Source organism: Odocoileus virginianus, chromosome 9, assembly GCF_023699985.2.
Source record: "Odocoileus virginianus isolate 20LAN1187 ecotype Illinois chromosome 9, Ovbor_1.2, whole genome shotgun sequence".
NCBI lineage: Eukaryota > Metazoa > Chordata > Mammalia > Artiodactyla > Cervidae > Odocoileus > Odocoileus virginianus.
This window is the reverse complement of record NC_069682.1, coordinates 15,964,707-15,988,131: the sequence shown is the minus strand read 5'-3', so window position 1 is coordinate 15,988,131 and position 23,425 is coordinate 15,964,707. Positions and strand designations below refer to the sequence as shown.

General features: G+C 45.9%; 1 protein-coding gene across 5 annotated transcripts in view; it reads left to right on the top strand.

Annotated features, from left to right (window-relative positions):
* Nucleotides 1-19,360, top strand: part of CCNY (cyclin Y) — a 115,553-nt gene extending 96,193 nt beyond the window's left edge. For all 5 annotated transcript variants that reach the window (XM_070472008.1, XM_070472004.1, XM_070472006.1 and 2 more), the window contains 6 exons: nt 7,838-7,873; nt 9,471-9,528; nt 9,621-9,740; nt 13,795-13,961; nt 17,360-17,522; nt 18,153-19,360. In XM_070472008.1, the coding sequence (XP_070328109.1) occupies nt 7,838-7,873; nt 9,471-9,528; nt 9,621-9,740; nt 13,795-13,961; nt 17,360-17,522; nt 18,153-18,269 (661 nt within the window). In that variant the 3' untranslated portion in view covers nt 18,270-19,360. The remainder of the gene's footprint in view (nt 1-7,837; nt 7,874-9,470; nt 9,529-9,620; nt 9,741-13,794; nt 13,962-17,359; nt 17,523-18,152) is intronic.
* Nucleotides 19,361-23,425: the final 4,065 nt, after the last annotated feature.

The window sequence follows — 23,425 nt, the reverse complement described above, 5'->3', positions numbered from 1 at the left end:
CATTGTACAGGAGGCAGTGATCAAGACCACCCCCAAGAAATAGAAATGCATAAAGGCAAAATGGTTGTCTGAGGAGGCCTTACAAATAGCTGTGAAAAGAAGAGAAGTGAAAAGCAAAAGAGAAAAGGACAGATACACCCATTTGAATGCAGAATTCCAAAGAATAGCAAGGAGAGATAAGAAAAAGCCTTCCTTAGTGATCGGTGCAAAAAATAGAGGAAAACAATAGAATGGAAAAGGCTAGAGATCTTTTCCAGAAAATTAGAGATACCTAATTTCTCTTCAAGAAAGTTAGATATGTCAAGGGAATATTTCATGCAAAGATGGGCTCAATAAAGGACCAAAATGGTGTGGACCTAACAGAAACAGAAGATATTAAGAAGAGGTGTCAAGAATACACAGAAAAACTATACAAAAAAGATCTTCAAGACCCAGATAATCACGATGGTGTGATCACTCACCTAGAGCCATACATCCTGGAATGTGAAGTCAAGTGGGCCTTAGGAAGCATCATTACGAACAAAGCTAGTGGAGGTGATGGAATTCCAGTTGAGCTACTTCAAATCCTAAAAGATGATGCTATTACACTGGTGCAATCAGTATGCCAGCAAATTTGGAAAACTCAGCAGTGGCCACAGGACTGGAAAAGGTCAGTTTTCATTCCGATCCCAAAGGTAATGCCAAAGAATGTTCAAACTGCCACACAATTGCACTCATCTCACACGCTGGTAAAGTAATGCTCAAAATTCTCCAAGCCAGGCTTCAACAGTACTTGAACCAAGAACTTCCAGATGTTCAAGCTGGATTTAGAAAAGGCAGAGGAACCAGAGATCAAATTGCCAACATCTATTGGATCATTGAAAAAGAGAGAAAGTTCCAGAAAAACATCTATTTCTGCTTTATTGACTATGCCAAAGCCTTTGACTGTGTGGATCACAACAAACTGTTGAAAATTCTGAAAGAGATGGGAATACCAGACCACCTGACCTGCCTCTTGAGAAACCTGTATGCAGGTCAGGAAGCAACAGTTAGAACTGGACATGGAACAACAGACTGGTTCCAAATGGGAAAAGGCTGTATATTGTCACCCTGCTTATTTCACTTTTATGCAGAGTACATCATGAGAAATGCTGGGCTGGAGGAAGCACAAGCTGGAATCAAGATTGCTGGGAAAAATATCAATAACCTCAGATAAGCAGATGACACCACCCTTATCTCAGAAAGAAAAGAAATAAAGAGCCTCTTGATGAAAGTGAAAGAGGAGTGAAAAAGTTGACTTAAAGCTCAGCATTCAGAAAACTAAGATCATGGCATCTGGTCCCATCACTTCGTGGGAAATAGTTGGGGAAACAATGAAACAGTGGCAGAGGTTAGTTTTTTGGGTTCCAAAATCACTGCAGGTGGTGACTGCAGCCATGATATTAAAAGACACTTGCTCCTTGGAAGAAAAGTTATGACCAACCCAGACAGCTTATTGAAAAGCAGAGACATTACTTTGCCATCAAAGGTCTGTCTAGTCAAGGCTATGGTTTTTCCAGTAGTCATGTATAGATGGGAGAGTTGGACTATAAAGAGAGTTGAGTGCTGAAGAATTGATGCTTTTGAACTGTGGTGTTGGAAAAGACTCTTGAGAGTCACTTGGACTCTCGAGATCCAACCAGTCCATCCTAAAGGAAATCAGTTAGTCCTGAATATTCACTGGAAGGACTGATGTTGAAGCTGAAACTCCAATACTTTGGCCACTTGATGCAAAGAACTGACTCATTTGAAAAGACCCTGATGCTGGGAAGGATTGAAGGCGGGAGGAGAAGGGGACAGCAGAGGATGAGATAGTTGGATGGCATCACTGACTCAATGGACATGAGTTTGAGTAAACTCCAGGAGTTGGTGATGGACAGGGAGGCCTGGAATGCTGCAGTCCATGGGGTCACAAAGAGTCAGACACAACTGAGCAACTCAGCTGAACTGAAAGAGACAAAAGAATTGTACACAAAAAATTCTAAGACACTAGTGAAAGAAATCAAAGATGACATTAAACAAATGGAGACATTAAACCCATGTTCCTGGGTAGGAAGAATCAATATTGTGAAAATGACTATACTACCAAACGCAGTCTACAGATTCATTGTGATCCCTATCAAATTACCAATGCCATTTTTCACAGAACTAGAACAAAAGATTTCACAGTTCATGTGAAAACACAAAAGACCCTGAATAGCCAAAGTAGTCTTGAGAAAGAAGAATGGAGCTGGTGGAATAAACCTTCCTGACTTCACATTATACCACAAAGCTACAGTCATCAAGACAGTATGGTACTGTCACAAAAAGAGAAATACACACCAATGGAATAAGATAGAAAGTGCAGAAATAAACCCATGCTCCTATGGGTACCTTATTTTTGACAAAGGAGGCAAGAATATACAATGGAGCAAAGACAGTCTCTTCAATAAATGGTGCTGGAGAAACTGGAGAACTACATGTAAAAGAATGAAAATAGAACACTTCCTAACACCATACACAAAGATAAACTCAAAATGGATTGAAGACCTAAATTTAAGACCAGAAACTATAAAAACCCTTAGAGGAAAACAGGCAGAACACTCGATGACATAAGTCAAAGCAAGATCCTTTGTGACTCACCTCCTCGAGTAATGGAAATAAAAACAAAAGTAAACAAGTGGGACCTGACTAAACTTAAAAGCTTTTGCACAGCAAAGGAAACACTAAGCAAGCTGAAAAGACAACCCTCAGAATGTTGTCTGGAGAAAATAATAGCAAATGAAACAACTGACAAAGGATTACTTTCTGAAATATATAAGCAGCTCATACAACTCAATACCAGAAAGACAAACAACCCAATCAAAAAGTGGGAAAAAGACCTAAACAGACATTTCTCCAAAGAAGACATATAGATGCCTAACAAACATGAAAAAGATGCTCAACATTGCTCTTTATTAGAGAAATGCAAATCAAAACTAAAATGAGATATCACCTTACACCAGTCAGAATGGCCATCGTTAAGAAGTCTACAAACAATAAATGCCGGAGGAGGGTGTGGAGAAAAGGGAACCTCTTGCTCTGTTGGTGGGAATATAAATTGATTCAGCCACTATGGAAGACGGTATAGAGATTCCTTTAAAAATTAGGAATAAAACCACCATATGACCCAGCAATCTCACTCCTAGGCATATATACCCTGAGGAAACCAAAATTTAAAGACACATGTATTCCATTATTCACTGCAACACTATTACAATAGCTAGAATATGGAAGTAACCTAGATGTCCATCTACCAATGAATGGATGAAGAAGTTGTGGTGCAGATACACAATGGAATATTACTCAGCTATAAAAAGGAACGCCTTTGAGTCAGTTCTAATGAGGTGGATGAATCTAGAACCTGTTATACAGAGTGAAGTAAATCAGAAAGAAAAAGATAAATATTGTATTCTAATGCATATATATGGAATCTAGAAAAATGGTACTGAAGAATTTACTTACAGGGCAGCAGTAGAGAAACAGACATAGAGAATAGACTTGTGGACATGGGGAGAGGGTAAGAGAGGGTGAGATGTATGGAAAAGAGTAAAATGGAAACTTACATTACCATATGTAAAATAGATAGCCAGTGGGAATTTGCTGTATGGCTCAGGAAACTCAAACTAGGGCTCTGTATCAACCTAGAGGGGTGGTTTGGGGAGGGAGATGGGAGGGAGGTCCAAAAGGGAGGGGATATATGTATACCTATGGCTGATTCATGTTGAGGTTTGACAAAAAACAGGAAAATTCTGTAAAGCAATTATCCTTCAATAAAAAATAAATAAATGCTTAAAAAAAAAAAAAAAAAGGAAGAGAAGCTGGAAAGCTGGACCAGTGGTGAAGGTTGAGTGTCAAGAGGAAGAGTCCAGTGTGGATGCTGTGGCTTCCCGGGACACCACAAAGATTTGAGATGCTTTTAGTCAGTAGCTTATTTGTTTTAAAATGTACCCTGTTTTTAAAAATGTCCATTTTGGATCTGAGAGCTTGGCAGAGTGAACCCTAACTGTAGACGTACCATCAGAATCCTTCCCTGCATCTGGTATGTCACACATGACTTGGTGATGGTCATTTTGAGAGGTGTTAGCGGGCCTGGGTGACTTTAGCCAAGGCCTTTGCCCACACAAGGGGAACGCACGTCATGAAGAGAGGCAGGGTGTGCGAGGTGTGAATGCCCTCCTGTTCTGAAAATCCGCCTAATCTTATCCCGCACTTGCCAAGGCCCCTGTGACCTCCTCCCCCAAGATGTTAAAATTGATACAAACTCACTAATCAGTCATTCAGCTCTTGTGGGCAGAACAGGCATTCCTGGGCTGAACTCACCTTCTGTTAACCACTTTTGACCTTTGAGAAAAGCTCTGGGTTCTAACAACTGCTTTGTAAGCTAATTTTAGAAGAAAACCCTCTGGGGAGTTCCCCGGTGGCCTAGTGGTCAGGATTCTGGGCTTTTCATGGCTGTGACCCAGGTTCAATCCCTGCTTGGTGCAGCCAGAAAGAAGAGTAAAGTTGCAAAAAGACCCAAATGGAAATCCAGGAACTGAAAGGTACTGTGAAATAAAATTCATATTAAAAAAAAAAAGAAAACTCTTTTGTAAATCGGGGATTGCCCAAAGAGCAAATGTATTTGCACATTCTGGTTAGGGAATGGGTGGAGGTTTGAACAGCCAAAGAGAAGCAGACGTGTGACAGGTTTGCACACAATTCTGAGTTCATTGTTTTCACAGGCATGATATCTTCCCTGAGAACTTGATTTTTCCCATCTTTCCCTTGAGTGCTGGTAGCTGTGGTATGAATTCAGAGTTTGCCATCCACCCCAGTGCCCCTGTAACCACCCCAGCCCCCCAGTTGTGTACAGGCATGGGGCTGGTGCTCAGAGGACGGGTGCAGGTGGTGAGGAGCTGTTCACAGCTGCGCACGCCATGAATGGCCCCTGGCCTCAGGGTCGGAGCAGCTTCGTACACCTTCCAGAACCCGGCACTTCTGACCTAGCTCTAGGTCAGAAGTGAGGCAAGGGTGGTGCTAGCCGTCAGAAATGGGTTTTGTTTTCCTGGGCAAGAAAATAGCATCTCTTCCTTCCAGGCTCCCCTTTCCTCCTGGCTCTGCACCTAGGGCAGTTGCGCCAGCCCTCTGGTCTGCCTGTCCTGGGAGCCCTCGCCAGTTCTGAGGATGTGGCAGGCTGGCCAGGCCTCCCAAGCTGGCCATTGGGAGTGAAGCCTGGGATTGATTCCATTTCCAGCTGGCCAGGGTTTGCCTCCAAGAGTTGCTTACTTCTTTCACGGTGACCCGCTGAACTGGCTGGTGGAGCTGGACCACATGTGCATCCTCAGCTTGGTTTTCTCACTTTCGGGGTTTGACCTTGAGTGGACATTGGCCTTCCGAGCATCCCTGTGTTTAACAGGGGTGTGAGTCATCCAACCTGGCTTTCGGCTCTGGAGATATGGGAGATAGTAGTAATCTGGGGCCCTGAGACTTTCCCTCCACAGAGGCCGGAAGACCTCCAGAGGTGGAGTCATTCATAGGATAACGGCTACTAATAGTAACTTTCATTTGAGAAGTACATATTTGAGATCATGCTTTTATTTACTTCATTTGATTGTAATAACCACTCTGCGATGCAGGTTGAATTGTCCAAGGAAGTGAACGTTCTGAGGGGTGGATGAACTCTAACTGATGAAGGACCCAGGTTTTGAGCCCAGCTAGTCTGACTTCAGTCCAGTGATGTTTTTCCTATGATAGGGAAAGCAGGGACCATATTTTTTCCTCAGCCAATTAAAGCAATTAAAGTAATCACTTTACCAAACCCAATCATATGAAACATTCAATTTAATCATCACAGCGTGACTTTTAAATGAATAAAACAGCATCTCTTCCTTTTTTCCAGAGGCAGCATTATAGAATGAAAGGGCACAAAACCATTATATGTCAGAAATCATGACATCTGATATCTTTACCTGAATTTTCTCATTTATAAAATAGAATCAATAACATTTATTATTTCCCATGGCAGGGCTTTTTAGGTACATGTCAAGGCACTTTGAAAACTGTACTATTATTTTTTAAACTTTTGAAGTCCCTTCACTCCAATTACAATTCCTTCATCAGCTTAGACACTTTTCAGGATGTTAGGAGAGCAAATATATTACACTTGCTCAGGAATACTTTCCACACTTAACTAAAATCTCTTGAATTCATAGATCCGGAAAGAGAGCTTCGGGAGAACGTGCTCTCTTTGGGCAGAGTGAGATGAGCTGCTGTCGTGTCAGGGCGTGGGGGAATGTCTGGACCGCTCGGAGTCCAACGTGCCTGCCCAGGCCCTCAGTGGGCACCTCCGAGTGAGGGGAGGTGTCTGGGGCTCAGTCTACTGGCTCCGTGTTGGGGCCCTGGGTGGCAGTTCCTGGGCTCAGAGACCAGAGCACAGTCTGATGCAGCCAGTTAGCTATGTTCTTTAGGAGCTTAAAAAAAAAAAAAAATGGCCTCCTCAATAAATTTTAAAACTGTGGAAGGATCTAGACAGGTTACAGAGGAGGAAGTAATAAAAACGTTGGGCAGTTCAACCTGAATAACCCTGCCCACTTGATAGGTGATCAGAGAAACTCAGGTTGAAAGCAGTTACCCTTTTTACGCTATCCAGCTGGAGAACATTTTTTCAGAACATTCAAGGTGAGCGTTGGTGAAGGTGAAGTGAGACAGACACTGGTGGGGAGGTGTACACTGGTACAGCTTTTCTGCAAAGATATTGGGAGGTATGTTTGGGGGGGAGCCTTACGATTATGACCTTAGAGCTCCTATTTCCAATTACAGGATGTTTTCTTGTGGAAATAGTAAGAGTTGTAGGCCATAGAATGTTTATCTGTGGGAATATTATGGTGTTAATCATAATTGCAAAATACTATAAACAACTTAAATGTTCAAGAACAGGGAAATAGTTAATAAATTATTCAACAGTATGGTGGAATATGGGATATAGTCAGCCATTTAAAGTTGTATATTTGAGTAACATTTTAATAATAAGAAACATGTTAATGAGGATAAAAGTGGGATGCCAGCCTGCTTGCTTATAATTTATAGGTAACTAGGAATAAATGTCTCTGTATCTCAAGCTGGTCGTAATCATCTTTGGGCAGAGGAATTATTTTCTGTATACTTTTATTTTCCAAAATTTTCTACAGTATGAATATATCTTTTTATAATCAGAGAAACAGTACTTGAAGAAAATTCAGGGGATGAGAATGTCTTCATTAAATTCTTTTAAAATGTAAAATGAAATTTTAAGGTATTAAAGTATAAGGTATTACAAATAAGAGGTAAGTACCGTTTCAGCAGATGAATGAATAAGTTAGGCAGACTGCCAAGAGGTTATTGATTTTAAGAGAAAAAATGATAAACCACTGTGGGTAATATTCACATTTTTCCAGCAGTTATAAAGAAACCACTGATTTTCTAAAATAGCAGGTGCTGAATTGGGAGAACTCTAGAGAAGTTTTATTTCATCACTTAATTTTTACATAATGACTGTATTATAAAGTGAGGAAACTTAAAATTTCAGATAGAGAAATTTATTTCTGAGTATCACAAAATTTTGGTATTTGTGGAAAAGATTTAATAACTGCTGGGTATAAATACCTGATTGATTTACTTTGAGGAGTGCATATTCTTAATCAGCATTCTGAATTAAATGGGGGCTGTTCAGATGGATCGTTTTACGTAAGTTTTAAATATTTATGATCAGACTGATGCCAGAGAAAGTACAGCATCTTGAGTATGCTTATGAAACACTGAACTCCTGCATTTTATTTTACAGTGTAGCTCTCGCAATATATTACCACATCAAAAACAGGTATGTGGATTTTGTTTAATTTTGTGCTGAAAACATCACACATTATCTACTGTGACATTTTTCCTATTGCGTTCTAGTTGCCTCAGCCTTTGAGTTTTGTATTCTTATCTCACTTTCATAGAATCTGTAAAGGTTAAGGTTACCCACACCTCCCAGAGAATTACTGAACTGCTTCTGAGTCAGAAGAAACCAAATGAAGTCAGCAAAAGAGAACAGTTTCTTGACAGTATTCACCTCTTCTTGACTTTATTTTCTGTGTCATTCACTTAAACATTCTGTCTTTTATAAAATATTTTAACAAGTTTCTGTGCGCAGCTTTCACATGAAAAAGAAGTTTATCGTTTCAATTCAATAGAAACAGTGTTGTAAAGTTAGTCATAAATTCTTTTAAGGTGGTAGAAATCCTCTGTGATGGGAGACAGTTCAGTTAATTTTAGAAGTGAATTGAAACCCGGAATCATGGAAAAATCATATAAGAAGTTACTTGTTCTGCCAGTTCTCTTTCGTCTTTTTGCAGACAGTAAGTCATAGAGCAGAAACTGTGGTGTGTGCCATGAAGGGTGCATGTCAGAGACAGACCTGCAGCTTCTAATAATTGCGAGCCTAACTGATGTTGGAATGTTACGTGTTGTTACCAAAGCAGCGGTTTCCAAAGAAATTTTTTAGACAACACTCAAGTGACATAAGCCTGGTGGAAGCAGAGCCGTCACTAGCGGGGTGTGGCCCCCCAGAGCCCAGCACCCCCTCTGTCTGTGTTCACAGAGAGAGCCGCCCCTTTAATGGGCCTGTGCAGGTACCAGCGTGGTAACAGCCAGGTACACTTTTCTACATGCCCCCTGTTGTTTCTCAGTATTGAGGCTTGGGGCTTCCCTGGTGGCTCAGTGGTAAAGAATCCGCCTGCCAGTGCAGGAGAGACAAGTTTGATCCCTGATCCAGGACGATTTCGCATGCTGCAGAGCGGCTAAGCGCATGCGCCACAGCTTCTGAGCCTGTGCTCTGGAGCCCAGGAGCCGCCACCGCTGAGCACATGAGCCGTCACTGCTGAAGCCCGTGTGCCTGGAGGCTGTGCTCTGCACAGCAGCTAGAGAAAAGCCCATGCAGCAGCGAAGACCCAGCACGGCCAAAGATAAATAAATAAAGTTATTTTTTAAAAGTACAGTCGTGAAGCCCCTCATTAGTGAAGTGGTTAAGCTGCATGCTGTGAGAATTTCAGACTAATCTCCAGGACATACCCTTAGACTTCTTTTGTGTTGACCACAACATAGTGATGGTTTAAACAGATCTGTCAAACTTTGCTCAGAAACAAGATGTTAAAGAAATTTAGATTTGGTGCATTTGAAAACTCAAGAAATGAAAATCTTTGATTTTTACTTTACTAAATGGGGTTCATAACCTTTATTTTATGGACTATTCAAAAAGGATTAGGTATTGTCCCCAAGAAAAACAAATTATAATTCATGAATAATCAGTAGTATTTCTTAACACTACTGCCTCTGTTTCTTGAAATAACAGTTGAATCAGAACATATTTTGTTTTCATTTTGACTGGCACTCTGTTACAGAAGGGAAGCTCCATTTTCTATTACTTTCCTCCCCAGGGACCCAGATGGAAGGATGCTCTTGGATATTTTCGATGAAAACCTTCACCCTCTCTCGGTAACCCTCCCCTTGGGCCCCAGGGTGTGGTCCAGCCATGTTCCTGTGGCTCCTGTGGGGCAGCTAGTCATTGAGAATGTCTCCCTCCCCAGAAATCCGAAGTGCCACCAGATTACGACAAACACAACCCAGAGCAGAAGCAGATCTACCGGTTTGTGCGGACGCTGTTCAGTGCCGCTCAGCTGACTGCAGAGTGTGCCATCGTCACCCTGGTGAGTGCCCGCAGGGTGACATGGCCAAGAGCGGGGTGCAGGCGGGGATGTCCACTGTAGACTGGGAGCCCAGCGCCACCTCGGGGTTGTCTTTTATCCGGAGTAGCCACTGATCTCCCAAAAGAGGGCATGTGGTCTGTTCCGCAGTCCCACCTAACGCCCCTTGTCAGATCACACTCAGAAGCAGGAACGCTGAAACGACCCAAGCAGGTGAGTGGGACCCAGGGCCCACAGCGCTGAGAAGGACCAGGGCCGCCTCAGTGATGTCCAGGTTTCTGGACTGCTGTCATTGCTGCCTTCTCTTCTGTGATTTTTGTGTAAATATATGTCTGTAAGATACTCAGAGGCAGCATGGACATAATAGGCACATTGACTCAAGTTAAGAACCTGTAGCCTTACTTAGATTCTTAAAACCTTAGGGATGGATGATTTAGCTCCGATCTCATTGGGGAAGTAGCTTTCACAGCAGCGCTGTCACTGACCTTTCACACTGCGAACCACTCAGATAAGAAATGGCCTCCGCCAGGGCGTGGGCTGCCCCGTGGGCCTGGGCAGGTCCCTGAGAAGAGGCCCTGTGGTGTGACGACGTGTGTGTGGACCGTCCACATCTCCACCACACTGAGAGCCCCGTGTTCTCAGCTGAAGGCACAATGACCCGTTTGCTTGTGCATTCCTTCTCTCGTGGAATTTGTCCCCTGACAGGTGAACAGACATCCAGCGAGTCTTCCGGCGATGTGGCGCTGATAGACGCTTAGGTCATGACTGAGAAGCATATTTATGGCTCAGCTTTGTTTCTCCAAAGGATGTCAAACCCTCAAAAAACACCCTCCAGGCGGCAGGGTTGACATTTTGATGAAGGGAGATAGTGACAAAGGGGGAAGAAGGGGAAGAAAATCAGATAATGAGTACTTAAGTTGACGCCCTGAGGAAAGATTTACTTTGAAGCTCCTGCTCCTAGATGCAATGTGGTGGGGGTTTTTACCTTCCATTCTGAAGAAAATGGTGACTTGACTTTGCCCTGTAGCACCTTCGAGTTTGGATTTATCAGTGTGAAGAAGCTTCGTGTCCTGTGAAAGGCGTAGTTTCTGCAGAGACTTCTGTTGAGGATGTGTAGAGTGTGTTCCCCTGTCTCCGAGCAGACGTCTGTCTTGGGAGTGCTGTGGGAGTGGTGTGTGTCTGTCAGTCGTGGGAGCTGCTGAAATCCTCCCTTGTCCTGGGACAAGGTGGCTGGGGCTTAGCGGGAGATGAGCGTCTCTAGCTACATCTGACGGTGGGCAGCGTCGGGGCCCTCCCAACTGGCACAGATCTGCAGACTGATTCTTGATCCTCCAGGGTCTGCTTGGTTGGCCCAGGCAGCCAACTGTGTGTTCCGAGCGAGCCCTGTGTGTGATGGTCCCACCCGTCTCTCCAGGTTCGCAACAACCCTTCACAACAGGTCTGGGCTAGAGCTGGCAGGCTGCATCCCTCTCTGCCTTTCTCCTGGGCCTCCCTTGGTGGCCTGGCCCATTGCCTGGAGGAGGCAGGGAGGACCACAGTTAGCTCTGCCCTACTGCCCGCAGAGAGCCAGACCGCTGCCCGCCTGTGGGAGGCAGGGCCTTCAGCCACTTGCTGCTGTGTGTGTCCGGAAGCACCAGGCTTGCCAGCCCAGCTGGGTCCCCCCAGCGGCCTTGAGGACTGTCACTCGGCCCCAAAGTGCCTCTCAGGCCGGTGCTCTGGTGAAGAGGCCACCTGTGGAATCTATCCATTCTGACCCCAGAGACCCCCTTTTTAGGGCACATTAGTGATTTCTACCGAGGTCAGAAGTGTCAGATACAGTCCAGTGAGGAATCCACCTTCCTCAAATATTAGCAAGTAGGAAGCACTGGGGAGGCCCACAGTCAGCCCAGCTGTGGGTAAGAGTCTACAGTGAACGAACCCAGTGCTGCTGTCTGTGATGGACAGGGAAACCCAGCATCCTCGAAAGTGTGGTCCCGTGTACCCTGGAGTCCGTGAGTTGGCACTTTCTCCCTCCTCTCCTTCCCCACACCATGCCTTTGAATAGCTTTATTTTGTACAGTCACCTGAACGCTCTGTAAGTGCTCACTAACCTGTATTTTCTAGAGACTCTCAGGATGGTCCTTCTTATGAAATTAAATCTGAAAATTTAACTGAGCAGCAGTGTCCTATTAGCAATGGTGTAGGGAGTGGTGTTCAGAAAAAATCAATCGTATATTATTTTACTTGGCAGAAAATTAAAATACCCAAGTGGAAGTTTACTAAAGAAATTACAGCTGACTGTTGAATATAGCTTTCTTGGCAAGTTCTGCTAAATTACATGCTATTATGTGGTGCTTATTATGAATTCCTTCTCCCCAAATATAACATCTGCTTCCCTCGGTAATGGAGTGTGTTACCATATCTAATTTCTCTAGTTCATCTTAGTGGAATATCAGATGTGATAGATGCCTGTTTTTTTCAAGCATCTTAAATATTACCTAGTGTGCCTATTAATATCTATCTACTGTGGTTAAGTAAGAAGAAAACTGAGTAGCCTTCTTTTTGTACTGAGTCAGTGAGAAGCTATTTCATTGGGGGGGCTTGGAGAGGTTTACATAGCTTGTTTATATAAAAGAATAGCGTCTTAGGGATCTGGTTGAAGAGTGTTGATAGTGATTGTTTAAAAAAATCTGGAGTTAGATCCAGCCTCAGTTTTCTGCTCTTAGTACAGTTTTGTGGCACATTTTAAAAAATTATTTTCTTGGTGGAATGAGAAGAGGTAGTCATCAACCTTTGTAACATACATAGTCTGGGCTCCTGAGGTCAGTGTCCAGTTAAAATTCCACTCAGCCTGGCCTGGATCTCTCACTGAAGAATTTCAGTTTTCACACAAAAATAATGATCTAAAACATTAGCTTACTCTTCCTGCTCCTTGAATGAAATAAATGCCATTAAAAACTAAAATCTGACCGATGGAAAAGATGATTGAACTCTGCTGAGTGACCTACTTCTTTTCACCAGTGGTTGTCACAGCCCAGTGCCGTTCTGTCCCTGAGAGACATTTGGAGTGCCCCGAAGGTCCGTAGAGAACGGGTGGCAGGCACGTGTCATGACCTCAGAGGCCTCTGTGAAGGCCTCTCAGATGTTCTGTGCTGAGCACCCCGAGTGGACTCGCCCCCGAGCGGTCTCCTCTGACCCCCCGTTCCCCGCGCACCTGTCTCTCAATCCAGGGCCTGAGTTTCCCACTGCCTCTGACCGCGGCTCCTTCCTGAACGCCATTGCTGTGGTCATCTCATCCACTCAGGCCTCCCTAGACCTGCTCTCCTGTAGCCACGTCCCACACCCAGAGCTTGTCCTTCCCGCAGCGTCCTGTGTCCAGCACGCGGGGGCCACTCCCTGACCCAGCCCCGTGCTGGACGCTGGGCACACGGTGGGAGTGAGGCCCGGGCGTGGTCCTCAGGGGACTGTGGCTTCCTTGGAGGAGAGACCGGAGGAGGGCAGCTACCCTGCCGGGGGAGAAACGCAGCCACAGACCAGGGTGGGGCAGTAAGGTGGACGTGATTGCTTCTTGTTTGATCACCAGGGCCTCTTGGCAGCTCATTGGGTATGGCTGTTTTGTCTCTGTGATTACATTGGTAGTTTCTTTCTCATGATTTTTATTTTGTCTTTCATACTGTGCCCCTCATCCGGTCTGAGTACCTGGTATCTGAGATCAGCCATAAAAATCCTGCTTTTTAAGATGGAAAGAATTGACTTTTCACTAGTAAAGCACTGGAAGCAGAATGAGAACTTTTTAAGCAAAAGAACCCTCATTCACCTTTTGCTGACTTAGCAGACAGTTAGTGCCGGCCCCCACCTTAAGAGGCACAGAGCTCCTGTTGAGCGGCAGAGGCAGACAGGCTGGGGGCCCCGCTCCGCCTCCCTGTGGCTTCCCCGCCTGGGCCCCCGTTCACAGGCCGCAGGCCCCACAGGCTGGCCGCAGAGGCCATCGGGGGCCCGCTGTGCTTTGGGAGGGAGCTTGACCCTGCCTCTGCCTGTGGTTCAGGGACGGAGGGGCCGGTGTGCTCGTGTCTTCCAGGTGTACCTGGAACGGCTCCTCACATACGCAGAGATTGACATCTGTCCGGCCAACTGGAAGCGGATTGTTCTGGGGGCCATCCTGCTGGCCTCCAAGGTGTGGGACGACCAGGCGGTGTGGAACGTGGACTACTGCCAGATCCTGAAAGACATCACGGTGGAGGACATGTGAGTGTGGGCGTGCGCGGCGTGGAGTGAGTGACCGCGACTGTGTGTCTGTCGTGAGCTGGCCGAGCAAGGACACAGCTGCGGGCAGGATTTACAAAACCGTACGTCTTGTCCTGTGGGTCCCAGACAGGTGCTGGTTACACTTCTGGCTTGTGAGTCTAGTCTCTGAAACCATGTCCAGGGAACCGTCCTTTCCCTTCCTGCTCCCCGTCTGCGGTGGGGTTCATCCCCACTGTGCACCCACTGCAGACGGACGACAGGCAGCAGACGGGCTGCAATGCGCCCTGCCGCTTCAGTTTGAGAGAGATTTTCGCTGCTCTTGTCCCGTGTTGCAAGTTCAGTTGGCTTCACGTGAACTCTCCACCTCTCAGGGCCCTCCTGTGTGTCCTGATCGGGCCGCTTCTCTCTCGGGGCACCGTCCTGGGTTTACCTGCAGCCCAGGGCCCGGGGTCCCTGGGGCTGGGTGTACAGGAAGTGGGGTCAGGACGAAAGGAGCTGCTTTGGAAACAGTCAGGATGAGCTTCTGCGTTGCTGACCCAATTCTTACATTTTTCTCATCTTGTTTGTCCGGCATCCTCAAGGCACCTCTTGCTAGAGGAGGTTCCACTGTGTCCCAGCCCCCATCCGTGTCCCTGGACCCTGTAACCATTGAGTGCTCCTCCCCAGCCTGTCCCCTTCTTCCGGTTGCTGGCTGGCTGGGCACCCCCCTTTTTGCTGCCCTGGGGACACTTGTTTATGTTCTTGAATCTTTTGCCACAGAGCCTTTTCCTACTACAGACCAGTAAGTCTCCTTCCTGCACCTGTCATTCCTTATCCTTAAAAAGTAAGAAAAATACGAAGTTTTTGATATCAAGAAAAAGAAAATTTAAAAAAAAATTTTAAGTCTTGATTTTATTTCAAGCAGAAAACAGTTATTAAGAGAATTGTCATCCAGACTATAAGTTGGTCGCTTCCACCTTTTGGCTGCTGTGAATAACTCTGCTGTAAACGTGAACACGAGTGTGCAAATTCCTGCCCGAGGCCCTGCTCTCTGTTCTTTGGAGTCTGTGCCCAGGAGTGGGATTGCCACTTAGTAGCTGGTCTTTAAAGTGGGCTCATTTTTCTAGAAAAGTCGATAGGCCATGAGGTGATGAAAACAACTCTCTTTCCTCCATTGGAGAGCCCCATTCAGAAGTTGCTAAGTGGCATCAGTTCAACTGGGTTTCTTTACAGTGATGACCTAATGTAACAGATACTTCTGAAATGTTTTCGGTTAATTGGCTTGAATTTATTTATTATAAAGTTTTACATCAGAACTATTTACTGGTAATTAGGCTTCCCAGGTGGTGCTAATGGTAAAGAATCCACCTTCCAGTGCAGGAGACGAAAGAGACTCAGGTTCGATGTCCTGCGGAAAATTCCCTGGAGAAGGAAATGGCAGTCCACTCTAGTATTCTTACCTGGAGAATCCCATAGATAAGGAGCCAGGCGGGCTAAAGTTCATGGGGATGCAGAGTCAGATACAACTGAGCAACTAAATGCACACACACACACATACACACCCCCTTGAGAGTAGCAAATCCATCAAACTCATTCCCTCTGCATCACTGTTAGTTTTCTGATGATTTATCATATAACAAGCTGTCAGATTTCCCTGGAGGAGGTACTGCTATCGTTTGGAAATTCAAAGTTGGGGAATTATTTTTATTTTGTAAATACTGCCCAAGTTTGAAAACACAGCCACTCTAAAATCTTTTTTTTCCCCCAAAACTTAAGCAGAAACATTTAAAAAATAAATACTCAGAAAGGCTGTTTTTCCCTTAAGGAACCTGGGGAAACTGCCACCTTGTTTGAAACCAGATCCTCTCAACTTTAATCCTGGTTATACCCTCAACAAAAGGCAGTGGTGTCTAGATACCATCTGGGGTGGGAATAGCTTCCTGGCTCCCTTACTGGTTTTCTTCCTGGCATTGGAGCATGGGGTCTGCAGTGGCACCACTTGGCCACTAGGAGGCAGTGTGTCCACAGGCAGCTCCCAAGTCTTGTTAAGATCCTACCTGGATTCTTGCATTTCACAGGATGATCTCCTAAGTCTGACTTGAAGCAGGCATAAATAAAAGTCATTAGAAGTGTAAATTTTGACATAACATACACATTTGGGGCTTAACTCCTTTCTCAAAGCTGCATGGAAGCAGCCCCTCTGATTAGATGAACTGAATTCGATGTCTTGGTCTTTCCCTCCAAAGCGCTCAGGCCTTTGATAACAACTTGCTGAGGTTTCTCAGTTATCTTTTGCCTGGGAGCTGCTGTCAGGGAACTAGCCACTACTGCCTCCCAGACTTAGCTCAGCTGTCACTTCCAGGAAGCTTTCCCTGATTCCTCCACCCAGGCTGAGCTTGGTCCGCTCCATTCAGTAATTAATAACAGTAATTATTGAGCACCAGCTGTGTGTCAGGTGCTGTGCTGGGGCCAGGCTGCAGTCAGATGTCATGGTTTCCGGCTCGGAGGAGAGGAGAAGGGGAGACTGTGATAAAGGACAGAAGTGAGTCCAGAGTGCTGCCCCGGGGGGTGGCCTAGAGCTGAGAGTCTGGCCCGGGACCAGTGCTGACAGACAGACCTGTCCCTGAGGATGCTTCTCCCCCGGCAGTGACTACCAAGAGGTAGGCCTGCTGATAGCGGATGTTTTACAATGTGTTCTGGCCTTCATCCAGCTATAAGTGGGTTGGCTCCTTTATGGACCAGGCGCTGTTATCCAGGTTTTCAGCAGGAGGGCAGGCTCAGCAGCAGGAGCATATTAGAGGTGCATGTTCTTGGACCCACCCAGACCTGTCAAATCATGGGGTGGCCCAGCTGTGGGTGCTCACAGACCCTGCGGGTGATGGGTTAGGGTGGGTGGCTGGGTGCATGCTGGGACTGATGGTCTCCTCCCTCCTCTCTCGTGGTCCTGAGGAAGCTGCTCATCACTTCCCCACCCTTCCCTCCCAGCAAGGTGATCCTCTGGGTCTCGGAGGCCTGTCGTTTAGGCAGAGTCCAGTCTCACTGGACTGTTTGACAGCTTCTAACTGTGTCTTCTGCCCCCTGTTTGATGGCTCATGCGGTGAGGTGAGGCCAGAGCCTGCTGCATGCGTATGTGTGTGTACACACACGTGCGCTTGGTCTCAGTGTTGGGGTCACTCTGAAGCACTTCCTGGTACTGATCATCCCAGTTCATCAGGCCTCATCCTTCCCGGCACTGGATCAGATGGGCTTGGCTTTTATTGCCAATTTGGTGGTGAGATGGCAACTCTGCGTCCAAGCAGGCTGCTGGAGAGATGGCTCTTCTCCCTGGAGGGTGCCAGGCAGCCTGTGTCGGGCAGGCTGCCTGGGCCATCCACGGTGGGGACAGTGGCCAAGCTGTGCATTTCTGTCTTCCTCTGCAGGAACGAGCTAGAGCGACAGTTCCTTGAATTGCTCCAGTTCAACATCAACGTTCCTTCCAGTGTTTATGCCAAGTATTATTTTGATCTTCGTTCTCTGGCGGAAGCCAACAACCTGAGCTTCCCCTTGGAGCCCCTGAGCAGAGAGAGGGCCCACAAGCTGGAGGTAAGAGGCGCCGGCGTCCCGCGCGTGCGCTCCTGGGGCAGAGCTCTGTGCTCAGGCCGGTTCCTGCCACTGCCAGTCATCGTAAAATAAGGGCCAGATGACCTGGATTGCATTGGTACAACCTCATACTTTGAATAACTGTCTCAGTACTGGTTTTTATTTAATGTGCATTGATTCTGTTTTTTAAATCAAATAAGTTTTTTAAAGCCCCTGTTTTAAACCAGCATGCTTTATAAGGGAAAAGATACCAGAGTCCATAAAGGTTTGAGTCTGCTTTTATTTTTCATTTTTTAAAGTGTTTTCTCCACAGCCTAGTCAGAGCTCCAGCCAGCCGGGTTGGTCTTGACCTGGGTTTAGGGCCGTCATTGTGAAGCTGTGTGACACTGTGTCTTAGGTACAGCTCGGCTTTGCACTTGCTCTGGGCTCTTCCCACCTGACTTTTGGCGGCTGCAGGTGTGGGGAGGAGAAGGCTCACGGGTCAGAGTCGTCTTCCAGGGGAGGTGCAGGGCCCTCAGCACCTTCATCCCGAGCGTCCTCAGTGTCGAGGACGGTGCTGGCCCACTGCGAGGATGGAGGTGTGGCCAGGATGCTGGCCTGGGGCTGATCTGAGTGTCTCTCTCTGCCCCTCAGGCCATCTCCCGCCTCTGCGAAGACAAATACAAGGACCTGCGAAGACCCACGAGGAAGCGGTCAGCGAGTGCTGACAATCTGACTCTGCCCAGGTGGTCCCCGGCCATCATCTCCTAACCGTGGGCGTCCCTGCAGGAGGCCGTGCCATCCCTCAGTTTCTCCTTTAGTTCGAGAAAAGACAGACGTGGGGTGGTTTTGTTTTGTTTCCTCTCCTTTTCTTTTTAATTCATAGCTCCGCCAGGCTGCCTTGATGAGCGCCTCCAGGCTGCGCGCATGCGCAGCAGGGCTCCGAGGACACGAAGTCGGTGCCATGGGATCCCGTCCATGCCTTCCCAGCCCCGGGTCAGCGCTTCCTTCGAGGAGGAAAAAGACTCTAACCCTGGAGGAGGCAGGGAAGGGACGGGAAGTCGCACAGAGGCAGGGAGAGCAGCTTGGCCTGGTTCCTAAGTCCCCGTCGGTAACCGAACCAACCCGACAGGAGAGCCCGGCGTAGGTGACATTTAAGTTGGATGCGCATTAAAGGCGTTCACCACCCCACCCGGATCAGTATGTCCCGTTAAGACTTCTTGCATTCCTTCTTGCTGCTTCTCGGGGATTTGGGGGGGATTTTTGTTTGTTTTATTCTGTTTTGGTTTTGGTCCCACAGAGCAGAGAATATAGTTTGTACCCACCATGGCACAGACATCCAAATAAATAGCACTGGCTGTTTCTCTCTGCACCACTCCTGCGAGCTGTCTTCTGAGCTTTCTTGCTCTCCAGGGGGAGCACTTGTCACGTCTCTGCGCACCTTTATCCTAGATGGTTTTCTCCACAGTGGCGGAATCAACTTGACTGTAGTGCTGAACCAGACGACTCCCTTCCCCCAGCTCCTCCCCCAGGAACATTCTAGATCACTTGGGTGCTTGTGCCTTCTGATCCTGCGGTGGTCTCTCTCTGCCTGCCCCAAGGGGCAGCCCCTGCCCTGCCCGGCCCACCCCACTCCTCTACTTCCACGTCCATTGTGCAAGCAATATTCCTCTCAACTTTTATATGTTTACTTCAAATCAAAGTTAGTCTATTTGTATAAAAATTTTTTAAAAATCTAAAATTTAAAAAAAAGGGGGTGGGGGTGGGTATTCACATGGAAGATCACTGAAGGGCAAAATGTTCCTATTTACTGAGGTATTTTTCACAGAATGATTGAATAAAAAACTCGACTTGCATTTTCATTGTGGGTGCTTAGTGAAGTTATATGAAACTAAAACTGTGAAGGTTTATGCGTCATTAACTATGACCGTCCTTTATCATTTCTGACTATTCTTCATTTCCTTATGGGCTAGATGAAAAGCTTTTACAGCAAGGAAGATTAAGGGTTAATGACAGGACCTCACAGTTAAGTGCAAGAATCTGGGTCAGTGAAGCATACAGTGCTTTGGGGTTTGCACATTTTCTCGGTCACAATAACAGAAGTTTCTAAGTTTTTCCTTCATCAGGTCTTTGAGGCAAATGGCAGTAGATAAATCTGTGTTTTACCACCCTCCTGTGTGAGCTTGGAAAACTCTGGAATCTTATGTTATTTGTCTTGTGCCCTGAACTCATATACCTGCTCCCCAGACATGCCTGCCCTGAGGAGACATGCTTCTTCAGTGGGAGGGACTCAGAAGCACCCAAGCAGCCCATGAACACGAAGCCCAGTGCTAGTCAAATGGCCCTGAGGTTTGTAGCATGTGTAAACCCAACTGTGTGGGCCAGAAACACTGTCAGATTCTTTCTGGCTTAAACTTTCAAAAGCAAACAAGCGGAATATGAAAAGTTAATTATCTTTCCATTGTAACTGTGTATCAATATACTCCATATGGGTTTCAAAATCAGCTGCTCTCTTCAAGTAAGATTTGGATTTAGAACATGAAATAGAGACCCCCCCAAAATGTAGAAAATACCATTTTATATTCCCTAAACTATATAGCTTAAAAAGGGACATATTTTCTTAGCTGACTATGAATACCTCTCAAATAAATTAGTTCCTCCCATGTAGAGTATGTTACTTTACCGATCCATTTCAGGAAAGAGGTTTTGCTGCCTTTCAAGCAGACATCTTATTTTTATCCCTTTTATTTGAATGAGAGATTTGAAAATTGAATTATGTAAATATTTCAATGCATCTGCTATTATTTTGTGGAGTTTATTAAACTACTTTAAAAAATTGTATAGTCTATTTATTTATGTATGTACATACAGTCTGCTAACTTAAAGTTTAAAGTGGATTCCGTAAAACCTGACTCAGTCTTGTTTAGACTATTGAATATTGTTTTAGCCTTGTGCACTGGATTCTACCTCTGTATAGGAAAATTTTCCATATTCCTGAGCATCGATCTGTATTAACTGGTTATGTTTCTTGCACTAAGGATTTTTAAAACTCTGCTGTAAGTATAGATTTCAGTTTTACTTTTGCAGAATGGTTCCCTTGACATGAAGATAATTTAGGTTGGGTTTATTTTTCTACATGATGAAGAAGACATTACGTTCTCTGGTTTGTTCTAAGTTTGCAAAAAAAAAAAAAAAGCCCGTCAACACCCAATACAGTACCTATTGATAAATCATGGTGATGTAATTTGTTTGCAAGGTGGTTCATGCCCTACAATTAAAGCCGGATTGCTATTTAGGAATACATTGTCTTAGTGTAGTTTTTGAACGGGCAGTTTTCATCGTTAATGAAGGGTGAAGAAAACCACACAATTTATTGCCTTTAAGTTTAGATTTGACTTAAGGTTATTTGGGAGAATAAGTATGCCAATGAATTTTCCCTTTTTGTTTTAGCCTTTTTTTCTTTTAAACTGGGGAGAGGCAAAAAAGTCAGGGATTTAAGACCAACTGGAGGGCGAGATGGGAGGTCCTGCCAAGATCCCAGACATCGCTGTGCCTTAAATGCACCCACTGGGGCCGTCACCTGGCCCCTCTCCGGGTGGCCCACCCGCACCACCCCCAAGTTGCTCCTCTTGGTCTTTGGCAAGACCACCTCTGCCCCGGGCTTTCCCTTGGGTCTAGGGGTTTCGATGCTTGGCCGAGCTGCAGAGCAGAATTTGCAGAGTGAGTGATTTTGATCCTTCCAGGCTACTTTTGGTAACCTCTCACCTGGGGCCATATTTTAACAGCTTTGAAAATTTTAAACAATTCCTGGTTCATTGTAGGTACTTATTAAGTGTTAAATAAACACAGAGACCAAATAGTGCTTGCCTTCCTGCTGCATTTTTTGAATATGACATTGAGATAGAATTGAACCGGTTTTGAGGATGCTGAGTGAACCAGTTCTTTTCTACATGATGAAAAGCAGTGGAGAGTATTATGGGTTCTGTAGGTGTTAAGTGATCCTCAGAAGGACTGGATCTTCTTCATCCACTTTGACTTCACTAGAATTAGCATCTCAAGACTCCCAATGGGTGGACTGTGGCAACACGGGTTGTCTTCTGAAAGACCAGCCACAGGAGCCCTTCCCTGCCCTTGTTGAAAAAGAGAAGGAAGTAGGGAATGTACCCTCAAGTGAAAGGGGAACAGGATACTGAAGGATTAATTTGGAACTCTGTGAATTACAAGGAAGGCCCCGCACACAACTGCCTTCGGTTCGTGACTGGGGGGTCCTGAACGCCAAGCCTTCCTAGCCCCACTGCACTGGAAACAAACCAGCGGCCCCATCCCCAGTAGGGAGGTGAGCAGGGGCTTGCAGTCACCAAGCTACTGGACTCAGACTAGAGTGGGGTAGCGGCTTCCTTCCACTTCTTCCTGGTAGGTTTCTCACTAACTTTGCATGTCTGGAACTGCTCAAGTTCAGTTGTGTCATTTTCCATAAGAAACGTTCATCTCTGATTTGAAAGGGTCATGGGAGGCATTGTCTGCATCGCTGTGAGTCTAGGCCGTGGGTCAGACTGGGTGGTCCTGGTGCCCACAATGCCCATCATAGGTCTTTGCAGCAAGAATTGTGGAGGAGCCTGTGTCCTTTAGGGACTTGGTCTGGGTAGAGAACTTTATTCCTTAAAGAGCTTTGTTTAAATAGAATCCAGGATAAAAGAATGGCATTCCAAAACAACTGCCGTTATGGGCAAAAATATTAAATGTAACTAGAACTTAGGCATAACATTTATATTAATGTCATTCATTTATACTGTAACAGAACATTGGGTTTCAGTCTCTGCCCAAAGTGAACTTGCTGTGACCTTGGACAGGTTCCATCACCTCTCTGGATCACTCAGCAAACTTCACTGGCAAGAGATTGACTTGCTCGTGTTTTCTCCACCTGTCTTACTCTGTTTCTAAACTCACACTGCTCAGCCATTCTTGCATTATGATTGTTGGATGCTGCTCTGCACGCATGTAGGAAGGCTGGACCCACTGAAAGACAAATCCAAGCTCATCTGTGAGTTTCCCCAGGGAAATCAGTTGTCCCTTTCAGGGCCAGGGTGGAAGAAGGGTGGGCATCAGCAGATATGGCCGTTCTTAGGAGGAGGATGTGGGTATCTAGAATTCAGTTGCTGCCCCTCCTCCCCAGGTTTGCCCTAATGCAACTGAATCCTCAGCTTGTCCAGTTGGGTTTTCTGGACCTTTGGTTCTTTTCCACATTGATGGACAATGAAAATCTTGCAACAGAGAAGTTGGGTATAGGAATCCTCCCCAGTGGTTGTCTCGAGAAGGGTGCTGCCTCTTGGGTTAACTCCCAAGTAATGCTTATCCTCCTTAGACCTGCAGACCCAAAGCTCTGGGGGCCACCATGAAGGAGAAGGGCTTCCTTCCCCCTCCTCTCCCGTGACACTTCCGTGGAACTCGGCAAGTTGCAGGCTTCTCAGATCTGCCTCTGTTCAGCAGCTCTTGGGTCTACTGCAAAGGACTTGCATTTCGTGGGGGGGATGGGGGGGCGGTGTGTGTGAGTGCGAAGAGTTGGGGTCCACTCCAAAGAGAAGTACAGTATTTGGGGGACAGTGTAAGGTAAAACAGTAGACTCTGCAGGATCAGGACACCCACATACAAGGATTCACCAGGGTACACTGGGCATTTGGTCTGACCAGCAAGTCTTAGAACTTTTCTGGCTTCCAGGAGGTTCATCTTTAGAGCAGAGAAATGGGTCAGACCCTGGATCACCCTAAGATCCTTTCACTTTAAGAACTCAGTTATCTTATGAACCACTTATTCTGAGATTTCCAGGAGCAGCCTCCAGGCTCAGAACGAGAGATCTACTCACCCCTGCAATGTTAGGAAAACAACTTGGGGAAGTCTATCCTGAAGCGTTCTAGGATCCCTCGTGTGTA